Source organism: Camelus dromedarius, chromosome 7 (assembly GCF_036321535.1).
Source record: "Camelus dromedarius isolate mCamDro1 chromosome 7, mCamDro1.pat, whole genome shotgun sequence".
Lineage (NCBI taxonomy): Eukaryota > Metazoa > Chordata > Mammalia > Artiodactyla > Camelidae > Camelus > Camelus dromedarius.
In genome coordinates this window covers 69,491,962-69,514,495 of record NC_087442.1, presented here as the reverse complement: position 1 = coordinate 69,514,495, position 22,534 = coordinate 69,491,962, and the positions used below count along the sequence as shown (strand labels likewise).

Genomic DNA, 22,534 nt, shown 5'->3' with positions numbered 1-22,534 from the left:
TGAAATTTTAAATTGAGACACTTTTCTGCTGAATTCTACTGAGACAGAGAAAAGCACCAAGAAGAGAATATTAGAAGTTCCCCTAAAGTCACAGAGTAATTAAAACATAACGAATTAACATATGTTCAAATAGTTTAGTGTCTCTAGCTACATTTTTATAGAGTATTTATATAATTGCATTTTGTGAACAATAAATGGCACAGTACAAAATATCTTATATTGGGTATTGTATTAATTGACAGTCTGTGTTTTCTGGATGAGATGCCCATCCTTCATAGCAGCTGAGCTTATTTTAGAGTAAGACTGGCCCAAGTTAGCATGGCTTGAAATTTAATATCCTTGCTCCCAGCATCAGTGAACAGATATGACAGAGCAATGTATGGATATGAAGAAATACCAAAGAACCTAATGGAAGTTTCAAAATTACTGTGACCACCATCTGATGTCTGCGGCCGTGATAATTACCAATTAAGGTGGAGATGAAGGAGGAGCTGGGGTCAAAAGGGCATCTGCCTCTTCCTCTCTCAGATCTGTGTAATTCCAGGCGAAAAAGGGGATCCTGGAAAGAAAACCAGAAAAGCCATTATATATTTTGCCAACTTTAATAAGAATTTAATTTTTCAGAAAAATTAAACCTTGATTATTTATAAGGCAGGTATCTTAAATAGGGCACCTGTGAGAAACATAAGGTACTTAGGAAGAAACGGGATTTTATAAATAAATACAAGGGTTTTCAGGCCAATCTGGTTTTTCTCACTCCTCTCAAAAAGGATGCAGGTGCTGAAATGAAAGAAATTCACAGTTTTTAATCACTTGATCAGACAGTATTAGTTATTCTGAGTTGTGTCAGTTAAATATTCCAAATGAATGGAAACATCCTAAAAAAAAAGTTAGTAAAAAAGAGACTCAATGATAAACACGGAAAGGAGCTATTTTGTTTTAATGAAGACCATTACTGATTTTTTGAATAGCCTGTAAAAGAAAATGACAAAATTTTATATCAATAATTTGGAATGATTATTCCCAATCACTTATTCATCATCACATATTCCTCTTACAGATATCTAACATTTAATAATTTAGAGAATGATTACTGCATCATTAGTTACTGGGACATATATGTGTAAACTGATGCCATATTATGAGCAATATTTCAGTCTGGTTTCACACAAATGAGATACTGGAAATAAATATTTCCATGAAAAATTACTACTTTACTGGTTCCTACTGCAATCACATAACCACACGACTCTTCTCCAAATGTTCTCAGATTTCAAAATTCTCATTAATGGATATTTTTATAATTAATCTCCATTAAGTGTGCTACAAATGGTTTAGGTTAAAAAAAGCAGTTTGGAAAAGTGACAATAAAAGTCAATATAGAAAATTTTGTAAGGAAAAAAATTGCTTTGCAACATAATATTGCTCGTACCGCCCACTGTGTCATCTACGTCTTGCACACCTGTGAAGCAAGAACTTATAAACAGTCCAAAGTCCTGAGGAGCATCTGGGAGTTGCATGCACTCTTCTGGAACTTGATTGTGACTTTCCTAGCCATTCCATTTACTCCATATTATCTATCCTGTCCTTTTCTTGTCATTCATACCTAATTTTCTGCTTTGTCTCTCTGATATCCTAAAATCACTATTTTGATCCTGCCATTTCAAGATCTTTCTGTTAAGTGCAGAGTTCACTTGACCCCTATAAAACTCCAGTCTTGTCCTTGAAATTGAACCACAGCCTATGGAACAAATGTGGCTTCCGAACCCAGAGGTTCCAGAGGTGTGGCTAAACTGATATTTTAAGGAAAAAAACAGGAAAGAAAAGCTTACCTATTTAGATATTTCACACAAACACAAATCAGTAGAGAGCAAGTATGCCAGTAATTTGAGACATTTTTTGTGTTCATTTCCCACAGATGACAGATGTGTGGTGACATAAAAAGAAAATGTTTGTTGAAATGATCTAGAATTATTGGTCTGCCCAGCTAACACTTAAGTTGAGAAGGTTTCATTTAAATTTGCAAAACAGATCCATAACATCATATGGGGGAGTAAGTAATCAAGTATATGAATGCAATCCTTGTTCAACCCCTTTAGTCATGCCCATTTTATAGAACATTAAGTTAAAAAAAAAAGTAGGGCATACATACTATCCTTGTTCAAATATAGTCAGATGTCCAAATGTTTGGTCACAGAAAGCAGCTGAAGAAATATACTGAACTGCTTTTCTTAAATCAAGACTTTCTATAGCTTCAACATTCCGTGATCCTCAGTTGTTTTGCCTTTAATGACTGGAGAAGTTGTTTTATCTAATGGGTATAATCAGAAACCTTAAAGTCTAAAATTGAAACTGCAAGAGGAAAACAAATGCATTATTTATTCAAGAAAGTATAATACATTCATTTAAAGTTAAACTGTCAAGTAGGGGAAGCAGCAAATGCAAACTGTAAGAACACTAAGATAAAGAGAATCTTGGATTTTTGAAGAATTACAGAGTTAAATGAAGGAAATGAAGTCACAATTTCTTAGAAAAGTCACAGGCTTTCATAAATATCAATCATCATCTAGGTTCCTGAGGCTATTTTTGATCTGCAAATTTCAGCATGTTTCTGAGATATCAAGTATCTAACATAGCAGTGTCTTCAACTTTCAAGAGAAATAAACTGAATCAACTAGAAAATAAATTCACACAAGCCTGTAACTCTAACATTCTGAAAACAATTAAGTGGAACCCAGAATGTATGAAGCACAAATCCGTGCAGGATATAAATCTATTGGAGTCTGCAAAAGGATGTACTCTTTTATAAAACTTCAAATTTGACAATGAGAATACATGACTATTGAATATTGAATAATAAATATTCACATATGCTCAGAGATCTATGCCTTAGGTCCAAACTCAGATGTACTTTGACTAAATCCTTCCCATCTTTCCCCAGAAGACCCCAAATATCTCTCATTAACTTGATTAATGACTAGAACTACCTCAGCAATAGTCATTTGAAATAACAAATAAATTAAATTAAATCTTTTGCCTGTTTTCTGTATCACTACTTAAAATCCATATTTTTGAAGAGCTTAAAGGACAGATACAGCTACCATTTTGATTTGTACAGTGCTTTATGTTTTTAGTGTACATGTGTTATCAAATCATGATGTATACTTTAAATACCTCACAATTTTATTTGCCAATTATATTGCAATAAAGCTAAAAAAAAAATGCATGTATCCTGCAATTCTAGGTTTTCAGCCCACTAAAGTTAGAAGAAAAAGATAAAACTATTGGATGATTCCTGCTTTAGATAAGCACCATCATCTTTACAAAAAAGAAGAAAGGTCCAAATCTGTAGAAGATACAGTCATTTCATCCATACATAACCCTTAGTTAATAATACTCCAGGAGTCAGATAATACAAAAATGGATGACAAGGTTACACTGAATTGTAGACTGTGATACGTACACTTAAAATCAAAGACTACTGTAAATGGGTGTTTCAAGACTACAGTATTTGTAACAAAATAATGAAGAGGTGCTTTGAACACTTGAAAGTTCTGTAACTCCTACCTTATCACTTTGCATAGTCTTCTTTGACTCTGTTCCCAAACATGGCTGGTTGTTAAACATTTTAATTAATAAATTACATGTCATTACATAGTGCAGAAATCCCTATACAGATTTTTATTAATCAGAACATACCCTTCTGCAGAAGTATACTATAGGCACTGCCAATATTCCTTATTTAAAATCATTATATGCCTTAAAGCAGTAATATTGTATCCTTTACATTTTATTTTTGAATTACTAAGTTAAATGAAGCTGTAACAAAAATATGTTACCCAGTTTTTTTTTTTAAACAAAGGCCATTACGATGTTACAACTAAAATAACATTTGATAATAAAAGCTAGCAAAAGATTGACATTTTTCACATGAGTAGCCTGGGAGCCTAAATACGGCTACGATCACACACAACTTTACTATGATTTTCATCTCAGCCTGGTTTACTGATCCAAATAATAGCTTCACCACAACTGATCAGTCTGAACACTCTCATTCCTTTTTCTGATTTACTTGTCTTTGTCCTTTAGTCTCATTTCTCTAGATCAGGCTAGGGCCCCTTTTTATATAATTTAAAGGTACCGGATACTTTTCTCATCATAGTACTTATCACATTTCATTGCAATTCTTTATTTAATTATTCATTTCTCTAAAAGAGTTTTAGATGGTTTTTGTGGGAAAAGACAATGTCTGTTGTTAGCAAGAACAAAATACGTGTTTTGCCTGAATGGATTCTGGTTCTAGTATTCACCAGTTCTTAAATTTGGGAACACTTATTAAATACTTAAATATTACTTCTTAGCCCTGTGTGGTGGGGCTAGGGGAGAACAAGTGGCTGTGGGGCAAGGACAGGTGAAAAGATGCCTGGACTGAGTTTTAAAAGCTGAGTGAATTTGGACATAGGAGCTGGTAAAAATAGACTAAATTTTGTTAGGGCTTTAAAATCTTGTGTAGTCTGGCACTATTTTAGTAGAATAAAAAAGAAGTCAAGGGATGTTACCCTAGAATAAAATTTATGTTGGGAAAAAAAAACTGTTTATGTTGTTTAAATAGTTTTATCTCCTTTGTTGTGTGGTCCTGGACTATTTTCTTATAGATCTAAACTCATAAAACATAGCTGTGGATAGTTCTGTTGATTTAAAACTAGACAATATGTACAAATTATGACCAGTCTGAAGTCCTTAGGGTTTTTACATAAGTGACTTTATCCATAAGTACTTCATCTCTAAAATGCTGCTCTTACAGTCTGAGGACACACCATTCTGAATGGCTTGTAGGTTTTTAAATTTGATTTGGGCTCATTAATGTGTTTAGGATAATAATGCCCATGTAACACTAAACATTCAGCGCAGACCTTATCACCCCAGGAATCCTGATCTGACCCCTCTGCCTGCCTAGCCTTTTTTGAGCCCTCCTGACGCATCATATAAATCCCTCTTTCGTAACATTTACTTCTCTGTATTATAATTGTCTATTTGACTCTCTTCCCTACTGGTTTGTAAGGTTTCCTTGAGGAAATCAGCTATATGACATTTATCTTTTATCCTCTGTATCAAATAAAATATCTGACGCATAAGTGCACAACTGTTTATGTTGTTTAAATAGTTTCATTTCCTTTCTTGTGTGGTCCTGGACTATTGCAGATCTAAACTCATAAAACATAGCTGTGGATAGTTGTTGATTTAAAACTAGACAATATGTACAAATTATGATGCTATGCTATGCTGTCCATGTTTTCCTGCGGCTGTCAATACAGCAACACCAGGGATCTATTTTTTCTGTATTTTGATTGCCATTAGCGTTAGTAAAACTGATGACATTGTTCAAACAACTAAAGGCAAAATAAATGTGTTTTTAATTTCCTTGGCTATTTAATGAAGATATTATATTTTCATATATACTTTGACAATTTATAATGGACTCCTGCCAAAGTTAATATATTAGGATAAAAACAATATAATTTGATATTACATGGCAGTTATTAAAAATAAAATCAAATATTGAAGAATTATGAAGAATTATTTTATCCCCGAAGATCTTATTAATGACAGTATGTAATTTGAAGTAATATGAAGGTGTGACCTGGAGGTACAATAATTTGTTAGTTAAGGCTTCTCTTTCCCATATGATTTTTTTTTTTTTTTTGTAATGAGGAAAAAGTAATTCTCTTGATACTGTGGTGCATGGTCATGAAACTTCAATACTGAATTGGCAATAAAGACTGAGTTCTTAATTTTTATCAAACAATAACTTGACAGTAATTTTAATAAATTATCTACTGCTCCATGATTTTAGAGCAAAGGCTTTCTTTATCTTGTTAAGCTATATATGACAAAAAACAAAACAAAACAAAACACTGATCCAATTCATCTTAATTCTTCAGGACTCAACACATTATTTTTGCAACTTTATATGGCTGAGATGTAGAAATTTTAAAAAGGAAGAAAATTCACCATAGAGTGAATAGTACTGACATTATGATACAAAGTAGCCAAGTCCAAACTTTTATTGCTTTGTTCTGTATAGGTCAAGCTGACTTCAAAATTATCTACAATTCAAGAATACAGTTTCTCACATGATCTGAGAGTTCACTATGGTCTTAAATGCAGTGTTTAATTTAGTGCCCAATCCAATAAAATACTAAAAGCAAGTAATAGTTTTCTTACATGAAGTGGAATTCTGCAACCAAACCAACCAGAGAACTTGAGTCATGATGACATTGTCAATGACCCCAAAGCAATCGAGTTTATGGTTCAAGTAATGTGTAATGCTGGTGTTTAACCCTATTGAGAATGCTGGTCACTACTTACACTGGCTTTCCATTATCTATGTTTTAACAGCTGGAATTTCTGCCTGAGTAATGTGGCTTAAATTTATAAGACATCGCTAGTATTAACAGTGTGGGCTGCACTTTTTGTTTCGGTGTGACACGGAGTTTTTCAATAGATCCTTGTGTGCCTGAGAAAAAGCAGGACTTCCAGCTTACAAATGTGGGCAGATGCATGTGCTCTTCAGAAAAATGTTTGTGAAGAATAAATGCTGCATCTTCCCAAGAAAATTTTCTCATTTAGGTCTTGAGGAGAGCCCTAAAAAGCCAGCAAGCCTCCTGTAAGCCACGTCGATAGATGTGAGTTATTGCATATCAGGTGTTACATATAATGCCAATAAATACAATGAGAGTTTCCCACGAATAAATCAGCCTTGTGAACTAATACTAGTCTTGCCCTCAGTGCCATTAACACAGCCTGAAAGATGGCAAAAGTAGAACATATACAAGATAAGACAGTCACCTATTTTATTACTTATTCCTAATAGCTTGAAAAAAAAAAAGTAAAATACACAGGCTCATACACAAGTATCTATCAAAAATGAAAAATGAAGAAAGGTGCAGCTTGGGTACAAAAATGCCTAGAATAAATAACCATAATGTGCACTTTAATTCTTCACAAAAATAGCTATTTAATTATCTGTATCACAAATTTATTTTGAATGTGATTGACTGTATCATTTATTTTTCCCTTTCTTCTGCCAAGCAATAAAATCATTTATTAAAGGATATTTGAAACATTTCCCAAAGACTGAATAAACCAAGTGGAAAAAAAGACAAAAAGAGTAAAGTGGTAAGTAAATGTTTTGATTGTAAAGCTAACAGGTTTGCATTTTAATGCTTTTTTCTTAGTTTTACATTTTTTCCTTAAAAAGGATACATTTTATTTGTATAATGCTTTAAAATTTAGGAAGTATCCTTACATATATTATCTTGCTGCATCCTCAAAATAAGTCTGTGAAGTAAAACAGGACCAATAATACTGTTCACAAATATTACTTTCTTTTTATAGGTGAGGAACCACAGACACTGTGAGGCTTTGGGAGTCTCAAAGAGTGTCTTCTGTCTCCATAGTATTTTACATTATTAACCTACCACTGTGCAAGTAGGTGTATATATATTTGTGTTGCTAGGCATGGTTAAGTGTCTTTTAAGGCATTTAATGTATAATCAAGGGTCAAAACTGTACATTAAGGTTTTTTAAAAGAAGAAAAGTTCATTATTTTGTTATTTATTAAGTTATATGTTCCAGTGTTTTACTTCCTTAACTATTATTGGGATAGCTTGCAGATGCTACTGAAAATTTTTACAAGCCTATAATACATCTAATTAAAATTGTAACTCAACTGTCTTGGGCTGAATTTTTAAATAAATATTTACTCTAACCTTCAGTTGAAGGCAAAATAATCTGACCCCTTCTGTTGTGTATCTTTTAATTACTATTTCAGGATTCCATTCTCCTCCTCACCCTAAGTGCCCTCATCGCACGCCAGCACCCTCCTAAATTCCATGCAGACAGCTCTGCCTACTGGATACGTATGCCAGATGTACTCAAAGAACTGGCAGCAAACACTCTTCAGAGTCTAATATACAATGCTGTCCTGAAGCCTGCTTTTACTAGAAAATGGCAGCATCCTTGCTTCCTACCTCTTCCTCATCACCTTCTCAAAAATGGTCATGTCACTCTACCTCTGAAAAAAACCTTTGGTGCTTCCTCTTTATTACTGAATAAAGTCTAACCTCCAGAATGGGAGTTCAGGCCCTTCCTAGCTTGACCCTCATGATTTCCACTATCCACTCAGCAGCATAAGCTGGCCGACTTTCTTTCAAAGTTCTTTGTATCATAACATTCATAGCTTTGACTGCACATTCCCTTTGAGAAAAGAGAATTCCATTTTCCTTTTCTCTACAATACTAACTCCTACTAATGAGAAAATGATGTTGGAAAACGACCTCACTGCCATCTTCCAAGACCCCTCCGAGCAAAGCTGCTCCCATGGACTATACGATGTTATCTCCCGCAGCATTATTTCCGTGGCACTGTGATTAGGTACATCTAGGTCTTTCAACAAACATTTAAGAAACCTACTATGTTCCAAGCATTCAGTCAAAATTGAATTTAGGAAGCAGGATGCATGCTACTCCTTTAAAACCCCACAAAATAAAGCAAAGTGGCCTGTCAGGGAAGACTGAAGTTCCTACTGACAAATGCCTACCTCAGGAAATAAGAAAAGTCTCAAATAAACAACCAAATCTACTAGAAAAAGAAGGACAAATGAAACCCAAAGTTAGTAAAAGGAAGGAAATAACAAAGAAGTACAAGAATTAATACTAACCCTTATCAAACTATTCCAAAACACAGAAGAGGTGGAAACTCTTCGAAACTCATTTTTAGAGGCCAGAAGGACCCTGACACCAAAACCAGACAAATATGCCACAAGAAAAGAAAATTACAGACCAGTATGCCTGGTAAACTTAGATGCAAAGATCCTCAACAAAACATGAGCAAACCGAATTCAACAATACGTTAAAAGGACCAAGTAGTATTTATTCCAGGGATGCGAGCATGGCCCTACATTCACAGATCAGTCAATGTAATGTACCACGTTAACAAATTGAGGAATAAAAATCACAGGATCATTTAAATAGATTATGAGAAAGTATTTAACAAAATATATCCAAATACATAAAGAATCCATACAACTCAATAGCAAAAAACCCAAATGATTTAAAAATGGGTAGAAAATCTGAATAGACATTCTTCTAAAGAAGATATATGATGGCTAACATGTACATGAAAATACACTTTACATCATTAGTTATTAGGGAAATGAAAATAAAAAACACAATGAGATATCATCTCATACCTGTTAGAATGGCTATTATCAAAAACACTAAAATAACAAGTTTTGGCGAGGATGTGGAACAAAGGGGACCCTTAATGCATTGTTGGTGGCAATGTCAACTGATGCATCCACAACAGAAAACAGTATGGAGGTTCCTCAAAAAATTAAAACTGTAACTACCATATGTACAGCAATTCCACTTCTGGGTATTTCTCCAAAGAAAATGAAAACACTAAATCAAAAAGATATATGCACCCCATGTTCACTGCAACATTATTAACAACAGCCAAGATATGGCAACAACCTAACTGTCCATCCACGGAAGAATGGATAAAGAAATTGTGGTATATACAATAAAATATTATTCAGTCATGAAAAGAATGTAATCTTGCCATTTGCAACAACATAGATGGACCTAATGCTCAGTGAAACAAGTCAGACAGAGAAAGACAAATACCAGATGATCTTGTATGTGGAATCAAAAAAAAAAAAAAAATTAAAAAAAGAAAAAAAAGCTCATGGATACAGAGAACTGCTCCTTGCCAGAAACAGAAGTTGGGTTTTTTTTGTTTGTTTAAAAAAGCTAAATCTAGAAATTTAAAATAATAACCATCAATTTAATAAATAGCAAATCAAAATGAATAGGTGACTGCAAGTCATACAAAATTGGCTAAAATCTTTTTATTAATATAGTAACTATACTTATACTCCAATAACTATTAAGTGCATTTTAACTGTTGAATCATATGAGACAAATACCTCGTTTCAATGGCAGAAATAAAATAAGATATCTGATATTTTCTTCACATAAACTAGTGAAAAGAAAAAGGAAGAATGAGAAGGAGACTAGGAATAGGAATAGAAATTAGAGTGAGAGTCAAGATGTTTTTACAAAGAGAGTTAATCCAAAGTGGAGATAAGAAGGGTTCTGATTTGATCCTGCTCAAGCTCCATAACCTCTTTCAACCTCAATTTCATTACCTGGAAAAAAAAAAAGTAATAACATTTCTATGCTGCTATCTCCTATGACTGCTGTGACAATCAGAGGAAGGAATGAATATAAAAGGCCACTGAGAAACTACAAGAACTAGAGCCTTGGAATATGTGACATAATCATATATGAAAAGAAAACTCATCTTTTACAAATCTAACAGTTTGTAACTAAATATTTCATATCAAACCCAATGGTGCATTGTGCTGATGTCATTCAGCATTTTGTTTCTGCTGTTGTACAGTAAACTTTAAAATCTTGTTCTATATTCTAAGAAGCCAATGTGGTATAAGAATGCACATTGATATGGGTAGTATTTCAAAGCACTGTGGATAAGTGATGGATTATTTAATAAATGGTGTTTGGACAACTGGACTGCCATCTGGAAAAAAATAAAGTGTGATTACTACCTCATGTCCTATAACCCTCTAGCCAAATTCCAGATTGATCAACAATCTAAACGTAAGAAATACAATTATACAGGGACTAGAAAAAGACATCAAAATTTTGTATGTAACTTTGGATGTGGGAAAATGCCTTTTAAAAGAAGACTTAAAAGAAAGACTGATAAGTAATACAACCTAAAATTATTTTTTTAAAACTCCCACATGGAAAAGAATAAAATTATATTCACTCAAGTAAAAAGCAAGGGCTTTTTTTCCCCCTTTAATATAAAATAAACTTACACAGGTCAATAAAATATCACAAAATCAATTTTTTAAATGGCCTGGGGCCACAGAGGTACAAGGGGGGCTTAGAATACCTCTTCATTCTAGAAAACAAGGAAAGCTATCAGGACTATTAGGGTTAAATCACAAAGACCTACGTGTCAACTCAGAGGAGCAATCACTGGACAAAAATGGGACAATTTGTTCATCATTAAGAATAATAATTAAAATAGAATGAAATAAGCCTAAACAGCCTAAGAACATAAAATGCTGAATGCTGGCAATATTGGCTGGAAATATCCTGTAAGGCCACATTAGTGTCATATTATAATTAAACACGCAGTTCTAAGATCAAGAAAAGAAATTTGGTATTATAATTATTTGAAAAATGAGCACAACCAGTCTTCTTATAATTATATTCTGGGTTCTGATTTTATTCATTTACCTTATGATCATCTGTGTTTGATTTTGAAAAAAGTCAAACTTAATGTGATAAAAAAATCCATCACATCCCATGTGCCCACTCAAAGCTCTGCCTCGACTATCCATTTAATCTGACTTCAAATTTACATACTGAGCTCATATTGAATTCACATATTGAATTGACTCTGAACTCATCACTGAAACAGCCTTCCATAACAAATTACTCAAACAGCTTACTTGGAATCTCTTTACTTAAACAAATTACACAATATTTAAAGCAGGCAAGTCTATATCTAAAAAGGCTGATGAAAATAAAGTTTTGCAGTAATTGACATCAGGGTCTAGACTACGAAATCTAGCTGCTGCCTAATAAAATGCCAAGAACTTTAGTGAATGTCATCATGACTAGTTTTCGAACAGTTATGGACATGCTACCCTGCATAGGTATTTTAGGGTGAATTTTGTAGGAAAAAACAGTGGTAGTAAATATTTGTTCAGTGTAAACAGATGTTTAACTTTCGATATTCTCTATACATTGTCTGATAAAATAATCGGCATAGCATATCCATTAAGCAACTGGATTAACCTGTGTGTGCTTCTTAGTTAAAACTATGGTATCTATATAATTATTTATGTATATAGCATAATCTACATATACAACATATATAAGCACTGTATATTTTAATATGTAAAATATTAAATAGGGAATGTTAACATTAAATATTCTTTTCTATTAATTTATTACTAATACTAAAATAATAAATGTAAGAATATTAGAAATAATCAGGAATAAACATTTATGTATACTTGAAAGATTTTAGCTGAAGGATGGAGGTAACTATCTAGGCACTTACGCACGGCAAGAGACAAACCATCTTGACTCAAGTTAGCTTAAAGATCTGGATTTCTCTTCTGAACTGCTTTTCCTACCCACCTTCTCTGGGTCTGACTACTCTTGTTATTCTGACCGCACACAATGAAGCAAGAATCAAAATTCTTTTTTGAGGACAAAGATGCTTTTTATAAAACTATGAATATCTACTTTTCACAGGGAGGAAGTGTTGGCCCCTTTTTAGTATGCAGCCAGCCTTCAGAGCCATTCCTCACTTCTGAATCCCTGCTCCCTTTCACTTGGACACATCTGAAAAGTCCTCAATCCTATGAGTGTTCCTACTGCTGACTGACTCACTCATACAGGATCACAAAGGATCACAGTCCAGCGTGGCGAAGAAAGAAAAGAATTGCTGGTAAAAGGAAAAAGAAACCCACCATCTGCACAGTAAGAACTGGACAGCTGCAAGAGAAGGGACACTTTCTGTAAACAGCTGATGTTCATTCAGCTCAGGCTGGAAGCATACAGCTCTTGGAGTTAAAAGTGTCAACAAAGGAAATTTTGGAAAATACAGTTAATGGGGTGTCTTTCTTGGTTATCAGAGGAGTCTAGGTTAAGGGACTCCTGGATTTTTCTCAGGGAAAGAGGAAATTTGAGGGAATGTATCTGCACTGTAGTAGTCTTACAGTTAGAGTATTCCAAAATTATTTTCAAAGCCTGTAATAATTAAACCCTTTCTGATTTTATGATTCCCAGGACACAGTCTAATTTGCTGAATGCTTGAAATGGAAAACCTGTTCCACGACCCAGTTTTGAGTATGAAAGCACATGTTCCTTCTCTTTTCTTGTATCTCATTCTTTCCTTTATCAAACTACAAAAATTAGCTTATGACACAGAAATGAAAGGCATGTGAGCATATTTTTAACAGGTTTTTTAGTATGATTCTTCTGGAGGCTCATACCTGTAGATACATAATAGAACAGAAACACAATACAATTAAAAGAGACAACGGCATGTTTCACTAGGGCCACATGATCAGTGATAACACAATGCAGAATAAACAAAGTGCCTTAACACGCACCTCAGAGGGCATCACTGTGCACTTGAATTCAACAAGCACGTCACTACCCTGTGCAGGGCACTGTACTAGGTGCTGCGAAAGGGACAACAAATTATTTATTCGGAGCACTTAAGAAGATACAAAACACTTGCATCTGTGTGTTCTCCTTTATTGCTCATCACAAATCTTTAAGATAGATACTTAATCTCTGTTAAATACAGTGGTTCTCCAAAGAACACAACAGGAAGGAACTGTGTCTTCTGGGATCTAGACAGGGAAATATAATTAGTATAACGAGTGTCTCAATGTGAGAAGTCCTATAATGAGGTGTTATGAAACAGGAAATTGAAACCGAATTCTAGTCCTGTGGGCAGAGTGGTCCAGGTTGAGGGAGAGAATGGTAACATTTGGGGATGTTTTTCTTAAGGGAACAAAAAACCCCAGTTGATTAAGATTTATACTAGGAACACTCTCCATGTCTCAGATATTGTGCTAAGAACACTGCTTATTTATTTCATTGTTATAACAACCTTAAGAGACAGGTAATTTTACCTTCATTTGGCAAATAAAATTTCTGAGGATCAAAGCTATTAAAAAACGTATCTGGGTAGGGAGAGTGTAGCTCAGCGACAGAGTGTATGCTTAGCATGCACGAGGTCCTGGGTTCAATTCCCAGTACCTCTATTAAGTAAGTAAATAAATAAATAAATAAAAATAAATAAATAAACCTAATTATCACTCCTCTCAAAAAAAAAAAAAAAAAGGCAAAAAATGTGTGTTTTTTCAGAAAGTATCCAAATTCACACAGTTAGTTAATAGGATGATCTAACTCCAAAGCCTCTTAAGCATCGTCCTAAAAGCAGGCATTCTAGGAGGGGAAAAAAAACTCATGATGAAGGAGTAGGTAGGAAGGGAGCAAGTCACCCTGACTGACTGCAGTCAAACTTATACTGGAGAAGTTTAATAAGCAGGAAGGAGAAAAGGGCTGAGAAAGTTCACTAGAACATGTATGTGAAAGACACTGAAATAAGGCGTTTGGACTTCCTTCCTTCGACTTGCCATAGGGAAAATCATGGGTATTTTGAAAAGGCATTAAGCAAAGTTTATTTGACAACAGATTGAGATACAGCTGGATGAAGAGCAAGTGAAAACTGGAGGAAAGCGACTGGAGGCAGTCAGGGGTGACAAGGGTGCTGGCAGAAGGAACAGAAAGGGCAATGGATTGGAAACACAGTTACAAGATGCAGCTGAAAGGATTCAGCTGTTGATTTAACTTGCAGGAAAGCTGCGCTGACAATAATACAAGGTTGAAGTTTAAAGCATGAGTGAAAAAAAAAAAAAGAGTAATATCTTTTAACTGTGATAAGGAGCCCAGGAAAAAGAAACGAAACAATAGGTTTCTAGGGAACACTGAAAGTTTCATAGTAGGAATGTGATTTATTGATGTGGATACTTTTTAAATGATGACAGGAAATAATCAAAACTTGACACAGGATATAAAAAGACGGGTCAGGACTAGGGACTCAGATTTGTGACTAGTTGATATACGAGAAATTAAAGGAATGAGATTGACAAAGCTGCTGCTGCTGCTAGTGACAATTACATAACATTTATTATCTGTCAAGCACAATTTAGGTGCTTTACTTATATTAATCCAATCCTCATAACAACCCTAAACATGAGGTATTATAAGCTCCATTTTATGGAAGAGGGCACGGAGGCCTGGAGAAGATGAGTGACTTGCCCTAAATGACTACACAGTCAGTAGAAGACTGGGACTAAGCCTAGAGGTATGGGATTATTCAACACATGTAATTAACATTACCACTGGAACCACTATTGTTGGTTTGGCTGGTGTCCTTCCAGCGAGTAAGAGAGGTCTGAAAGACACAGCCCAAAGTGGTGGTGGTGATATAATCTGGTGGAGAGACTGAGAATGGGGAAATGTTGAAGGAATACTTTGAATCTGTCTCTGTTCTCTGAATTTCTCATCATAGAGAAGGCAGAGACTTGTATGACTATGAAGGACTGAAACAATATCATTACTTACATATTAAGTCAATATATCATTCCGGAGGAAAATGTAGAATATAAATATAAAAAGGCTGAAAATAATGATTTTTCATAATCTTACTATTTAAAGAGAGCCAACGTTGAAGATGGTATAGTCCCTTCCAGGCTTTACAGCTCCTTTGGTATCTTACTTCTGAGAGCTCGTGGTGTACTGACTTTTACTGGAATGTCAAACAAATGATATGGCATTCCACCTCTATTTCGTTAATAAATACTTTTCAGTCTCCATTGCAGAAACTTTTCTTTAGCCCTGATGTTCACTGATTTTTATTTGGGTATCACTGGAGTGAAGAGATGTATACCGGTCTGGTTTTGTCCTGAAACAAGGGAAGCAAGTGTCCGTTTACCAACCTCAGGGTCCCCTGGGCTCCTGTCACTTTTGCCCTCTCAAACACTCAGCTGCTATAAATTTTATATCATCTCAGTGATGCAGCCACCTCAGGGGAAGGGGATGCCAGCCCTACAGAAAGTCCTAAGAGGAAAACACCACCTGCACAGGGTTGCATTCCCTGTTTTCTTCCTTCCTGTGTTTGCTAAAGCTGTTACCTGGGAATCATATTTTTCACATGTTTTCGCAGTTTGCACATTTTTGTTCTGTTTTATAGCCTTTTTGCATACACTTTTAATGTGAGGCCAATCTCTACAGCATGTAAGTAATGTGTTGTCACCGAGCTCCTTTCTAGATGCTGCAAAGTCCTGAGAGTTTGCCAGAAACTTCTCTGCTTCCCCTGAGAAGGCACTGCTCTGTCAGGTAGTACTATTTGACCCTAAGTGACTTCCTCCAATCTGGTTTTGCATCACAGCTAATAAAATGTCTGTGGACTTTCTAGCATATGGTAGCTCTCTTTTCCTCAGTAGCACAGACTGATGCATGCTTTCCCCTTTGATGAAATCCTTATAGTAATTTCAATAGAAAACCAGCAAGTAAATCAGAAGTGGTTCTTCAGAAGTAGAGGGAGTAGATTATTACCTGCATCAGTCTGGATTCAATCAAGAGCCAAAAAAACCCAAAGTTTAAACAGGGGACATTTAGTATCAACAAATATTAAATGATGATAGGAGATTAGGTGCAAAGATGAATCGAGGGATGAGGAAGGGCAAACTGGGAAGGAGGGTTTAGACCATAATGAAGAATGTGTGGATGCATGCCAACTCACCATGTGGCCAGGTCAGAGCTGGTTCACAGCCCCCAGGCAAGCAGAGCAACCCTCAGGCACACAGAGAAAATCACCCGTGCATAGGGCATCAGGGGGATCCTGGGGTTGGAGAGACCTCCCCCTGCAGAACCTAGCATGCTGGCAGGGCGTGGGTCGGGGTGGCTCACTGGATGGCCAGCCCCATGGGCCCACAGCCTGCACTGTGGGGCAGGAAAGGGTGTGTGCACTGGCTGGGGTGCGGCCCCATGTGCGCTCTCTTGTGCTGCCTCTGTCTGAACTGAGAGCCGCAGCCAGCTGCTAGAGAAAGCCGTATCTGGCGGGCATCTCACACTGAAGATAACCACAGTGGCTGGGCAGTGGAAAAAAACTGCACTCTCCGGAAGCCTGGTGAATGAGCCATACCTGAGCCAAGGGACCAAAGATGTCTCTTCCTTCCAAAATGTCTGTCATCTACTGACAAAGTTTAGCCACTGCCAACTTAAAGGCAACTGGTTAGGGACTAATTAATACATCCTCGAATGCAATGCCCCTTTGTCACAAAACATAACCGAATCAGAGGAGTGGTAGCACGTCACTTTTGTCATATTCCCTTGGGGAGAGGCAAGGTACAGGTCCTACCTTCTCAAGGTAAGGGGATTAATAGGGCATGGATCTGCCCAGTACCACCTGCGTTATTTATGTGAATAATCCAAATGCCCCTCAATATGTCAAGGGATAAGCAAACTGTGATATAGCCATGCTATGGAATACTCCTCAGCAATGAAAGGGAACAAATCATTGATATATGCACCACTCAGTGCATCTCAAATGCTTTATGCTAAGTCACAGAAGCCAATCTCAAAGTTTGCCTACTGATTCCATTTAAGTGGCATTCTCAAAACTACAAAATTATTGAGACAGATTAACAGGTCAGTGGTTGCCAAGGTCTGGGGAAGGGATCAGAAAGCTTGACTGCAAATCTTATTAGTGGTGGCAGTTACCAAAATCCAAACATGTGTCAAAATTCTTAAAACAAGTTGAATAAACTGCATTATTTGCCTCATCTCACTTCCAGAACAATAATGACTTGGACAATGTTAGGATTGTTAATTGAGGACTAACAATGATGGACCACGTGACTGTGGGTTCATCTGAATGATGCTGGTGACAACCAATGTTCTCTAATTGTCTCTAGTGCTATTCAGCAGTTTGGGAGCAGGGTTCATAAATCACAAAGGTGGATACACAAAGAACAAAGCAGTCTGCTGTGTTTTGTGACTATCACTGCAGTGAGGACTCCACTGTGTCAAGAAGAGAGTAAAATCTGGAGGGATTAAAGGACTGAGAAAATAGGAAGATGTCCACTGACAGCTGATGATGAAGATCAAGTTGAGAACCAGTGTGGAAAAGCAGTGGCAGGCAGAGATTCATGCAGAAAATGCCTACGCAGACACAATTATTACCATCATCATTAAACTCGGATATGGCACTTCCTAGTTTACAAAATGCCCTAACACAGCTGGTCATTGAGGAGAGCAGCATAGCGTAATGGACAAAACCTGGCCTTGGACCATACAGCCCAAATGTGGCACTTAGTGTGCAGCGTTAAGAAGCAACCTAACTTCTTTTCACTTTCCACACTGTTATATGAGAGCAATAATTCCTCCCTGGTGGGAAGTTATAAGCATCAAAGCAAATGAACAAAAACATCTGGCACGTGGTATGAACTTAGTATGTGGGACTTATATTTTCTAAGATTCTTTTGGAGATAATCTGATTCATACAATTAGACTGTGAGGTAGACAAGATTACTTCACTGACGCGTAACTTCAGATTCAAAAGATGCCCTCTTTTCTCATTTTACAAATGAAAAAATGGGGGAATTAGAGAGAAAAACAAACTTGCCTGAGGAGACTGAAATAGGATGAGACTACAGCTTGTTAATATTGCTCAGAATTTTGTCCCAGAAATAAAACTGAATCTGTATATTGGTTACTCAACCAAGATCGACTACCAAAGTCAGTGATGAGAATATGGACAGACACATAAAATCAGATATAACATTCTAATCTGAGGAGAAGGAAGACTGTTATTGGAGAAAAGGGGAAACGTGTACACAGAAGCTTATTTACTCCAAATGCTGAAAAGAGAAGTTACTGGGGAAGAGAGAAAAACTGGGGCATCTCTGCTTTCCAGGGGCACACAAACTGTAGTTAGCATAGGAATTGCTGAAGACAGAAAAATCAGTGAAAAGAAGGCACAGGGGCCAAAGGATATTTTATCCGACATCAGGACAATAAAAGGACTCCATTCTGGTTGAGTCTCTTTAAGTACTTTTTTCTTCATTTTCTTGCAGGAAACTAATGGTGAGGAGCAGCACATTGAGAATCCTGAATTCCTGTCAAACCTCTTCATTTCTCTTTCTGACCTTTCTCTGCCTAGCTGTCTCACCTACACAAAGGCTGGAAATAAAGTTTTCAGAAATATACCACAACAATGTAGACCTTGAAAGTTAACACAATAAATGAGAAAAATTAGAGTTTACTTACTTAAAAATATGTTGCAATGTCCCTTTAGAAAGTAAAACCTGACAAAGTTCAATTTGTCAGACTGAAATAAGCAAGTCATTTTAATTAAGCTGATATTTTGATTAGGCTATCAAATTTAACTCTGTGTATATCTGCTCCGTATCATGTCCATGAATTAGCAGTATAGAGTGTGACTGAATTTATAACTAGTTTAACTTGACCACACTAATAAAATTCAAGTTAGCTGTAAGAGGCTGATGTATTTATTACTTCATCATCTAATGCTGCTCAAATGTCTTAGCGAAAATATCCATGAAAACAAGAACATCTCAAGTTACCATGTTTTATCTTTAGGGTCATTGTTTCAATGAATGTCAGATGTATCTTTAGAGTTGGAGACCTGAACATCTTCAGGTATATTTTTTCAAAATTTCTCCATATATTTTCAAGAGAGCGTATTAAAAAGTAAATCTATCAGACATCATTTCCAACCTAAAGCAGGCTAATGCAGCTACTACAAAACATCCACCAATATCCAATAGCCACTGAATAAGGAAAAGAAATCATCTGGTTGCCACAGAATTATAAATGTAAAAAGCAATACACTATGACAACTTTAAGTTTTTGGCATGAGGTACAAAAGACCATAAGTAGAAAGTCTGTGCTTTTTCTATGCAAAGGATTATATTATGGATACTGTCCACTATACTGTTCGTACCTTTTTTTTTAATTGAAGTATAATCAGTTACAATGTGTTGATCTCTGGCGTACAGCACAATGCCCAGTCATGCATATACATATATATGTTTTCATATGCTTTTTATTTATTTTTTTAAACATTTTTTATTGATTTATAATCATTTTACAATGTTGTGTCAAATTCTAGTGTTCAGCACAGTTTTTCAGTCATACATGGACATATACACACTCATTATCACATTTTTTCCTCTGTGATTCCCTGTGCTATACAGTATAATCTTGTGTATCTATTCTACAATTTTGAAATCCCAGTCTATCCCCACCCTCCGCCCCTCTGGCAACCACAAGTCTGTATTCTATGTCTGTGAGTCTATTTCTGTCCTGTATTTACGCTTTGGTTTTTTGTTTGTTTGTTTGTTTTTGTTTTTTAGATTCCACATATGAGCGATCTCATATGGTATTTTTCTTTCTCCTTCTGGCTTACTTCACTTGGAATGACATTCTCCAGGAGCATCCATGTTGCTGCAAATGGTGTTATGCTGTCGGTTTTTATGGCTGAGTAGTATACCATTGTATAAATATACCACATCTTCTTTATCCAGTCACCTGTTGATGGACATTTAGGCTGTTTCCATGTCTTGGCTATTGTAAATAGTGCTGCTATGAACATTGGGGTGCAGATGCCATCCTTAAGTAGGGTTCCTTCTGGATATAAGCCCAGGAGTGGGATTCCTGGGTCATACGGTAAGTCTATTCCTAGTCTTTTGAGGAATCTCCACACTATTTTCCATAGCAGCTGCACCAAACTGCATTCCCACCAGCAGTGTAGGAGGGTTCCCCTTTCTCCACAGCCTCTCCAGCATTTGTCATTTGTGGATTTTTGAATGACGGCCATTCTGACTGGTGTGAGGTGATACCTCATTGTAGTTTTGATTTGCATTTCTAATAATTATTGATATGGAGCATTTTTTCCATGTGCCTTTTGATCATTTATATGTCTTCCTTGGAGAATTGCTTGTTTAGGTCTTCTGCCCATTTTTGGATTGGGTTGTTTATTTTTTTCTTATTGAGTCGTATGAGCTGCCTTTGTCGGTTTCATTTGCAGAAATTTTTTCCCATTCCGTAGGTTGTCTTTTTGTTCTACTTATGGTTTCCTTTGCTGTGCAGAAGCTTGTAAGTTTCATTAGGTCCCATTTGTTTATTCTTGCTTTTATTCCTACTAGGAGAAAATTTTTGAGATGTATGTCAGATAATGTTTTGCCTATGTTTTCCTCTAGGAGGTTTATTGTATTTTGTTTTAAGTCTTTGATCCATTTTGAGCTGATTTTTGTATATGGTGTAAGGGAGTGTTCTAGCTTCATTGTTTTACATGCTGCTGTCCAGTTTTCCCAACACCATTTGCTGAAGAGACTGTCTTTATTCCATTGTATATTCTTGCCACCTTTGTCGAAGATTAGTTGACCAAAAGTTTGTGGGTTCATTTCTGGGCTCTCTATTCTGTTCCACTGGTCTATATGTCTGTTTTTGCACCAATACCATGCTGTCTTTTTTTTTTTTTTTTAACATTTTTTATTGATTTATAATCATTTTACAATGTTGTGTCAAATTCCAGTGTTCAGCACAATTTTTCAGTTATTCATGGACATATACACACTCATTGTCACATTTTTTTCTCTGTGAGTTATCATAACATTTTGTGTATATTTCCCTGTGCTATACAGCGTAGTCTATTCTACAATTTTGAAATACCATGCTGTCTTGATGACTGTAGCTCCACAGTATTGTCTGAAGTCTGCTTTTTTATTAAAGGTTATTACAAGATACTAAATATAGTTCCCCGTGTTATACAGAAGAAATCTGTTGTTTATTTATTTTTTATATATAGTGGTTAACATTTGCAAATCTCAAACTCCCAAATTTATCCCTTCCCATTCCCTTTTCCCTGGTAGCCGTAAGATTGCTTAATATGTCTGCAAGTCTGTTTCTGTTTTGTAGATTAGTTCATTAGTGTCCTCTTTTTTCCTTTTTAAAAAAATATATCTTATAAAAAGATTTATAATTATATCTCAAAGCTCAAAGTTGGAAAAGTTAATAAAAATAGCTAATTTTTATTGTGATACCAGCTCACTATTGGGCTAAACTTTTATATATATATATGTTTTTTTTACCATATTTTTTATTTAAAGTATTTTATATTCAATTATATACATCAAAGTTCTTGGTGTTCCTGAATCCAAAGCTTCTGATACTAATTTCTCCACTCTTCCTTCTAAAGTGAACTATATAACACATCTTTTTTCCTGGATTTACTGACTGACAAGAAAGTCAGTATAACAATCAAGAAATACTGGTTTCTCCTTACCTGGTCCTCTTTTCCAGCACTTTTCTATACTTAATTCAGCTTTTCTCTTCCACCATTTTTCCCCCAGTTGTATTTTTCGATCCTTGTTTTAAATTTTTTTTATCACTTTCAAAGGACAAAAGAAAAGGGTCATGGTAGCAATTATCTTTAACTGACTATTTTCTTTCTGTCCAACACTGAACTGGTATTTTCCACTTGGTCCCTCATAAAATCTCCCAACAAACTTATTTGGCCAACATCAAGTAGCTCTTACATGGCAAAGAGAATTCAAGAATGACTCAAAAAATCCTAAGCCTTGATAAATATGTGAAAAGTGCTCAACTTCGTTAGTCATCAAGAAAATGAAAATTAAAACCATAATGTGACACCAACACATTTTCATCAAAACAGAAAAAAGACAGACAGTACTAAGTATTGTCTAGGGACTGTGGAGTAACTAGCACGTGCATGTATTGCTAGAGGGCATGGAACTGGTACATGGACTGCAAAACAGTTTGGCAGTATTTACTACAGCTGGGCATACACATCT

The 22,534-nt window shown here is 35.7% G+C and overlaps 1 protein-coding gene across 1 annotated transcript in view; it reads right to left on the bottom strand.

The window, feature by feature from the left end:
- Positions 1-22,534, bottom strand: part of SEMA3E (semaphorin 3E) — a 223,336-nt gene that overhangs the window by 48,413 nt on the left and 152,389 nt on the right. Inside the window, exon 5 of the mRNA XM_010977989.3 lies at positions 466-559. Within this exon, the coding sequence (XP_010976291.3) occupies positions 466-559 (94 nt within the window). The remainder of the gene's footprint in view (positions 1-465; positions 560-22,534) is intronic.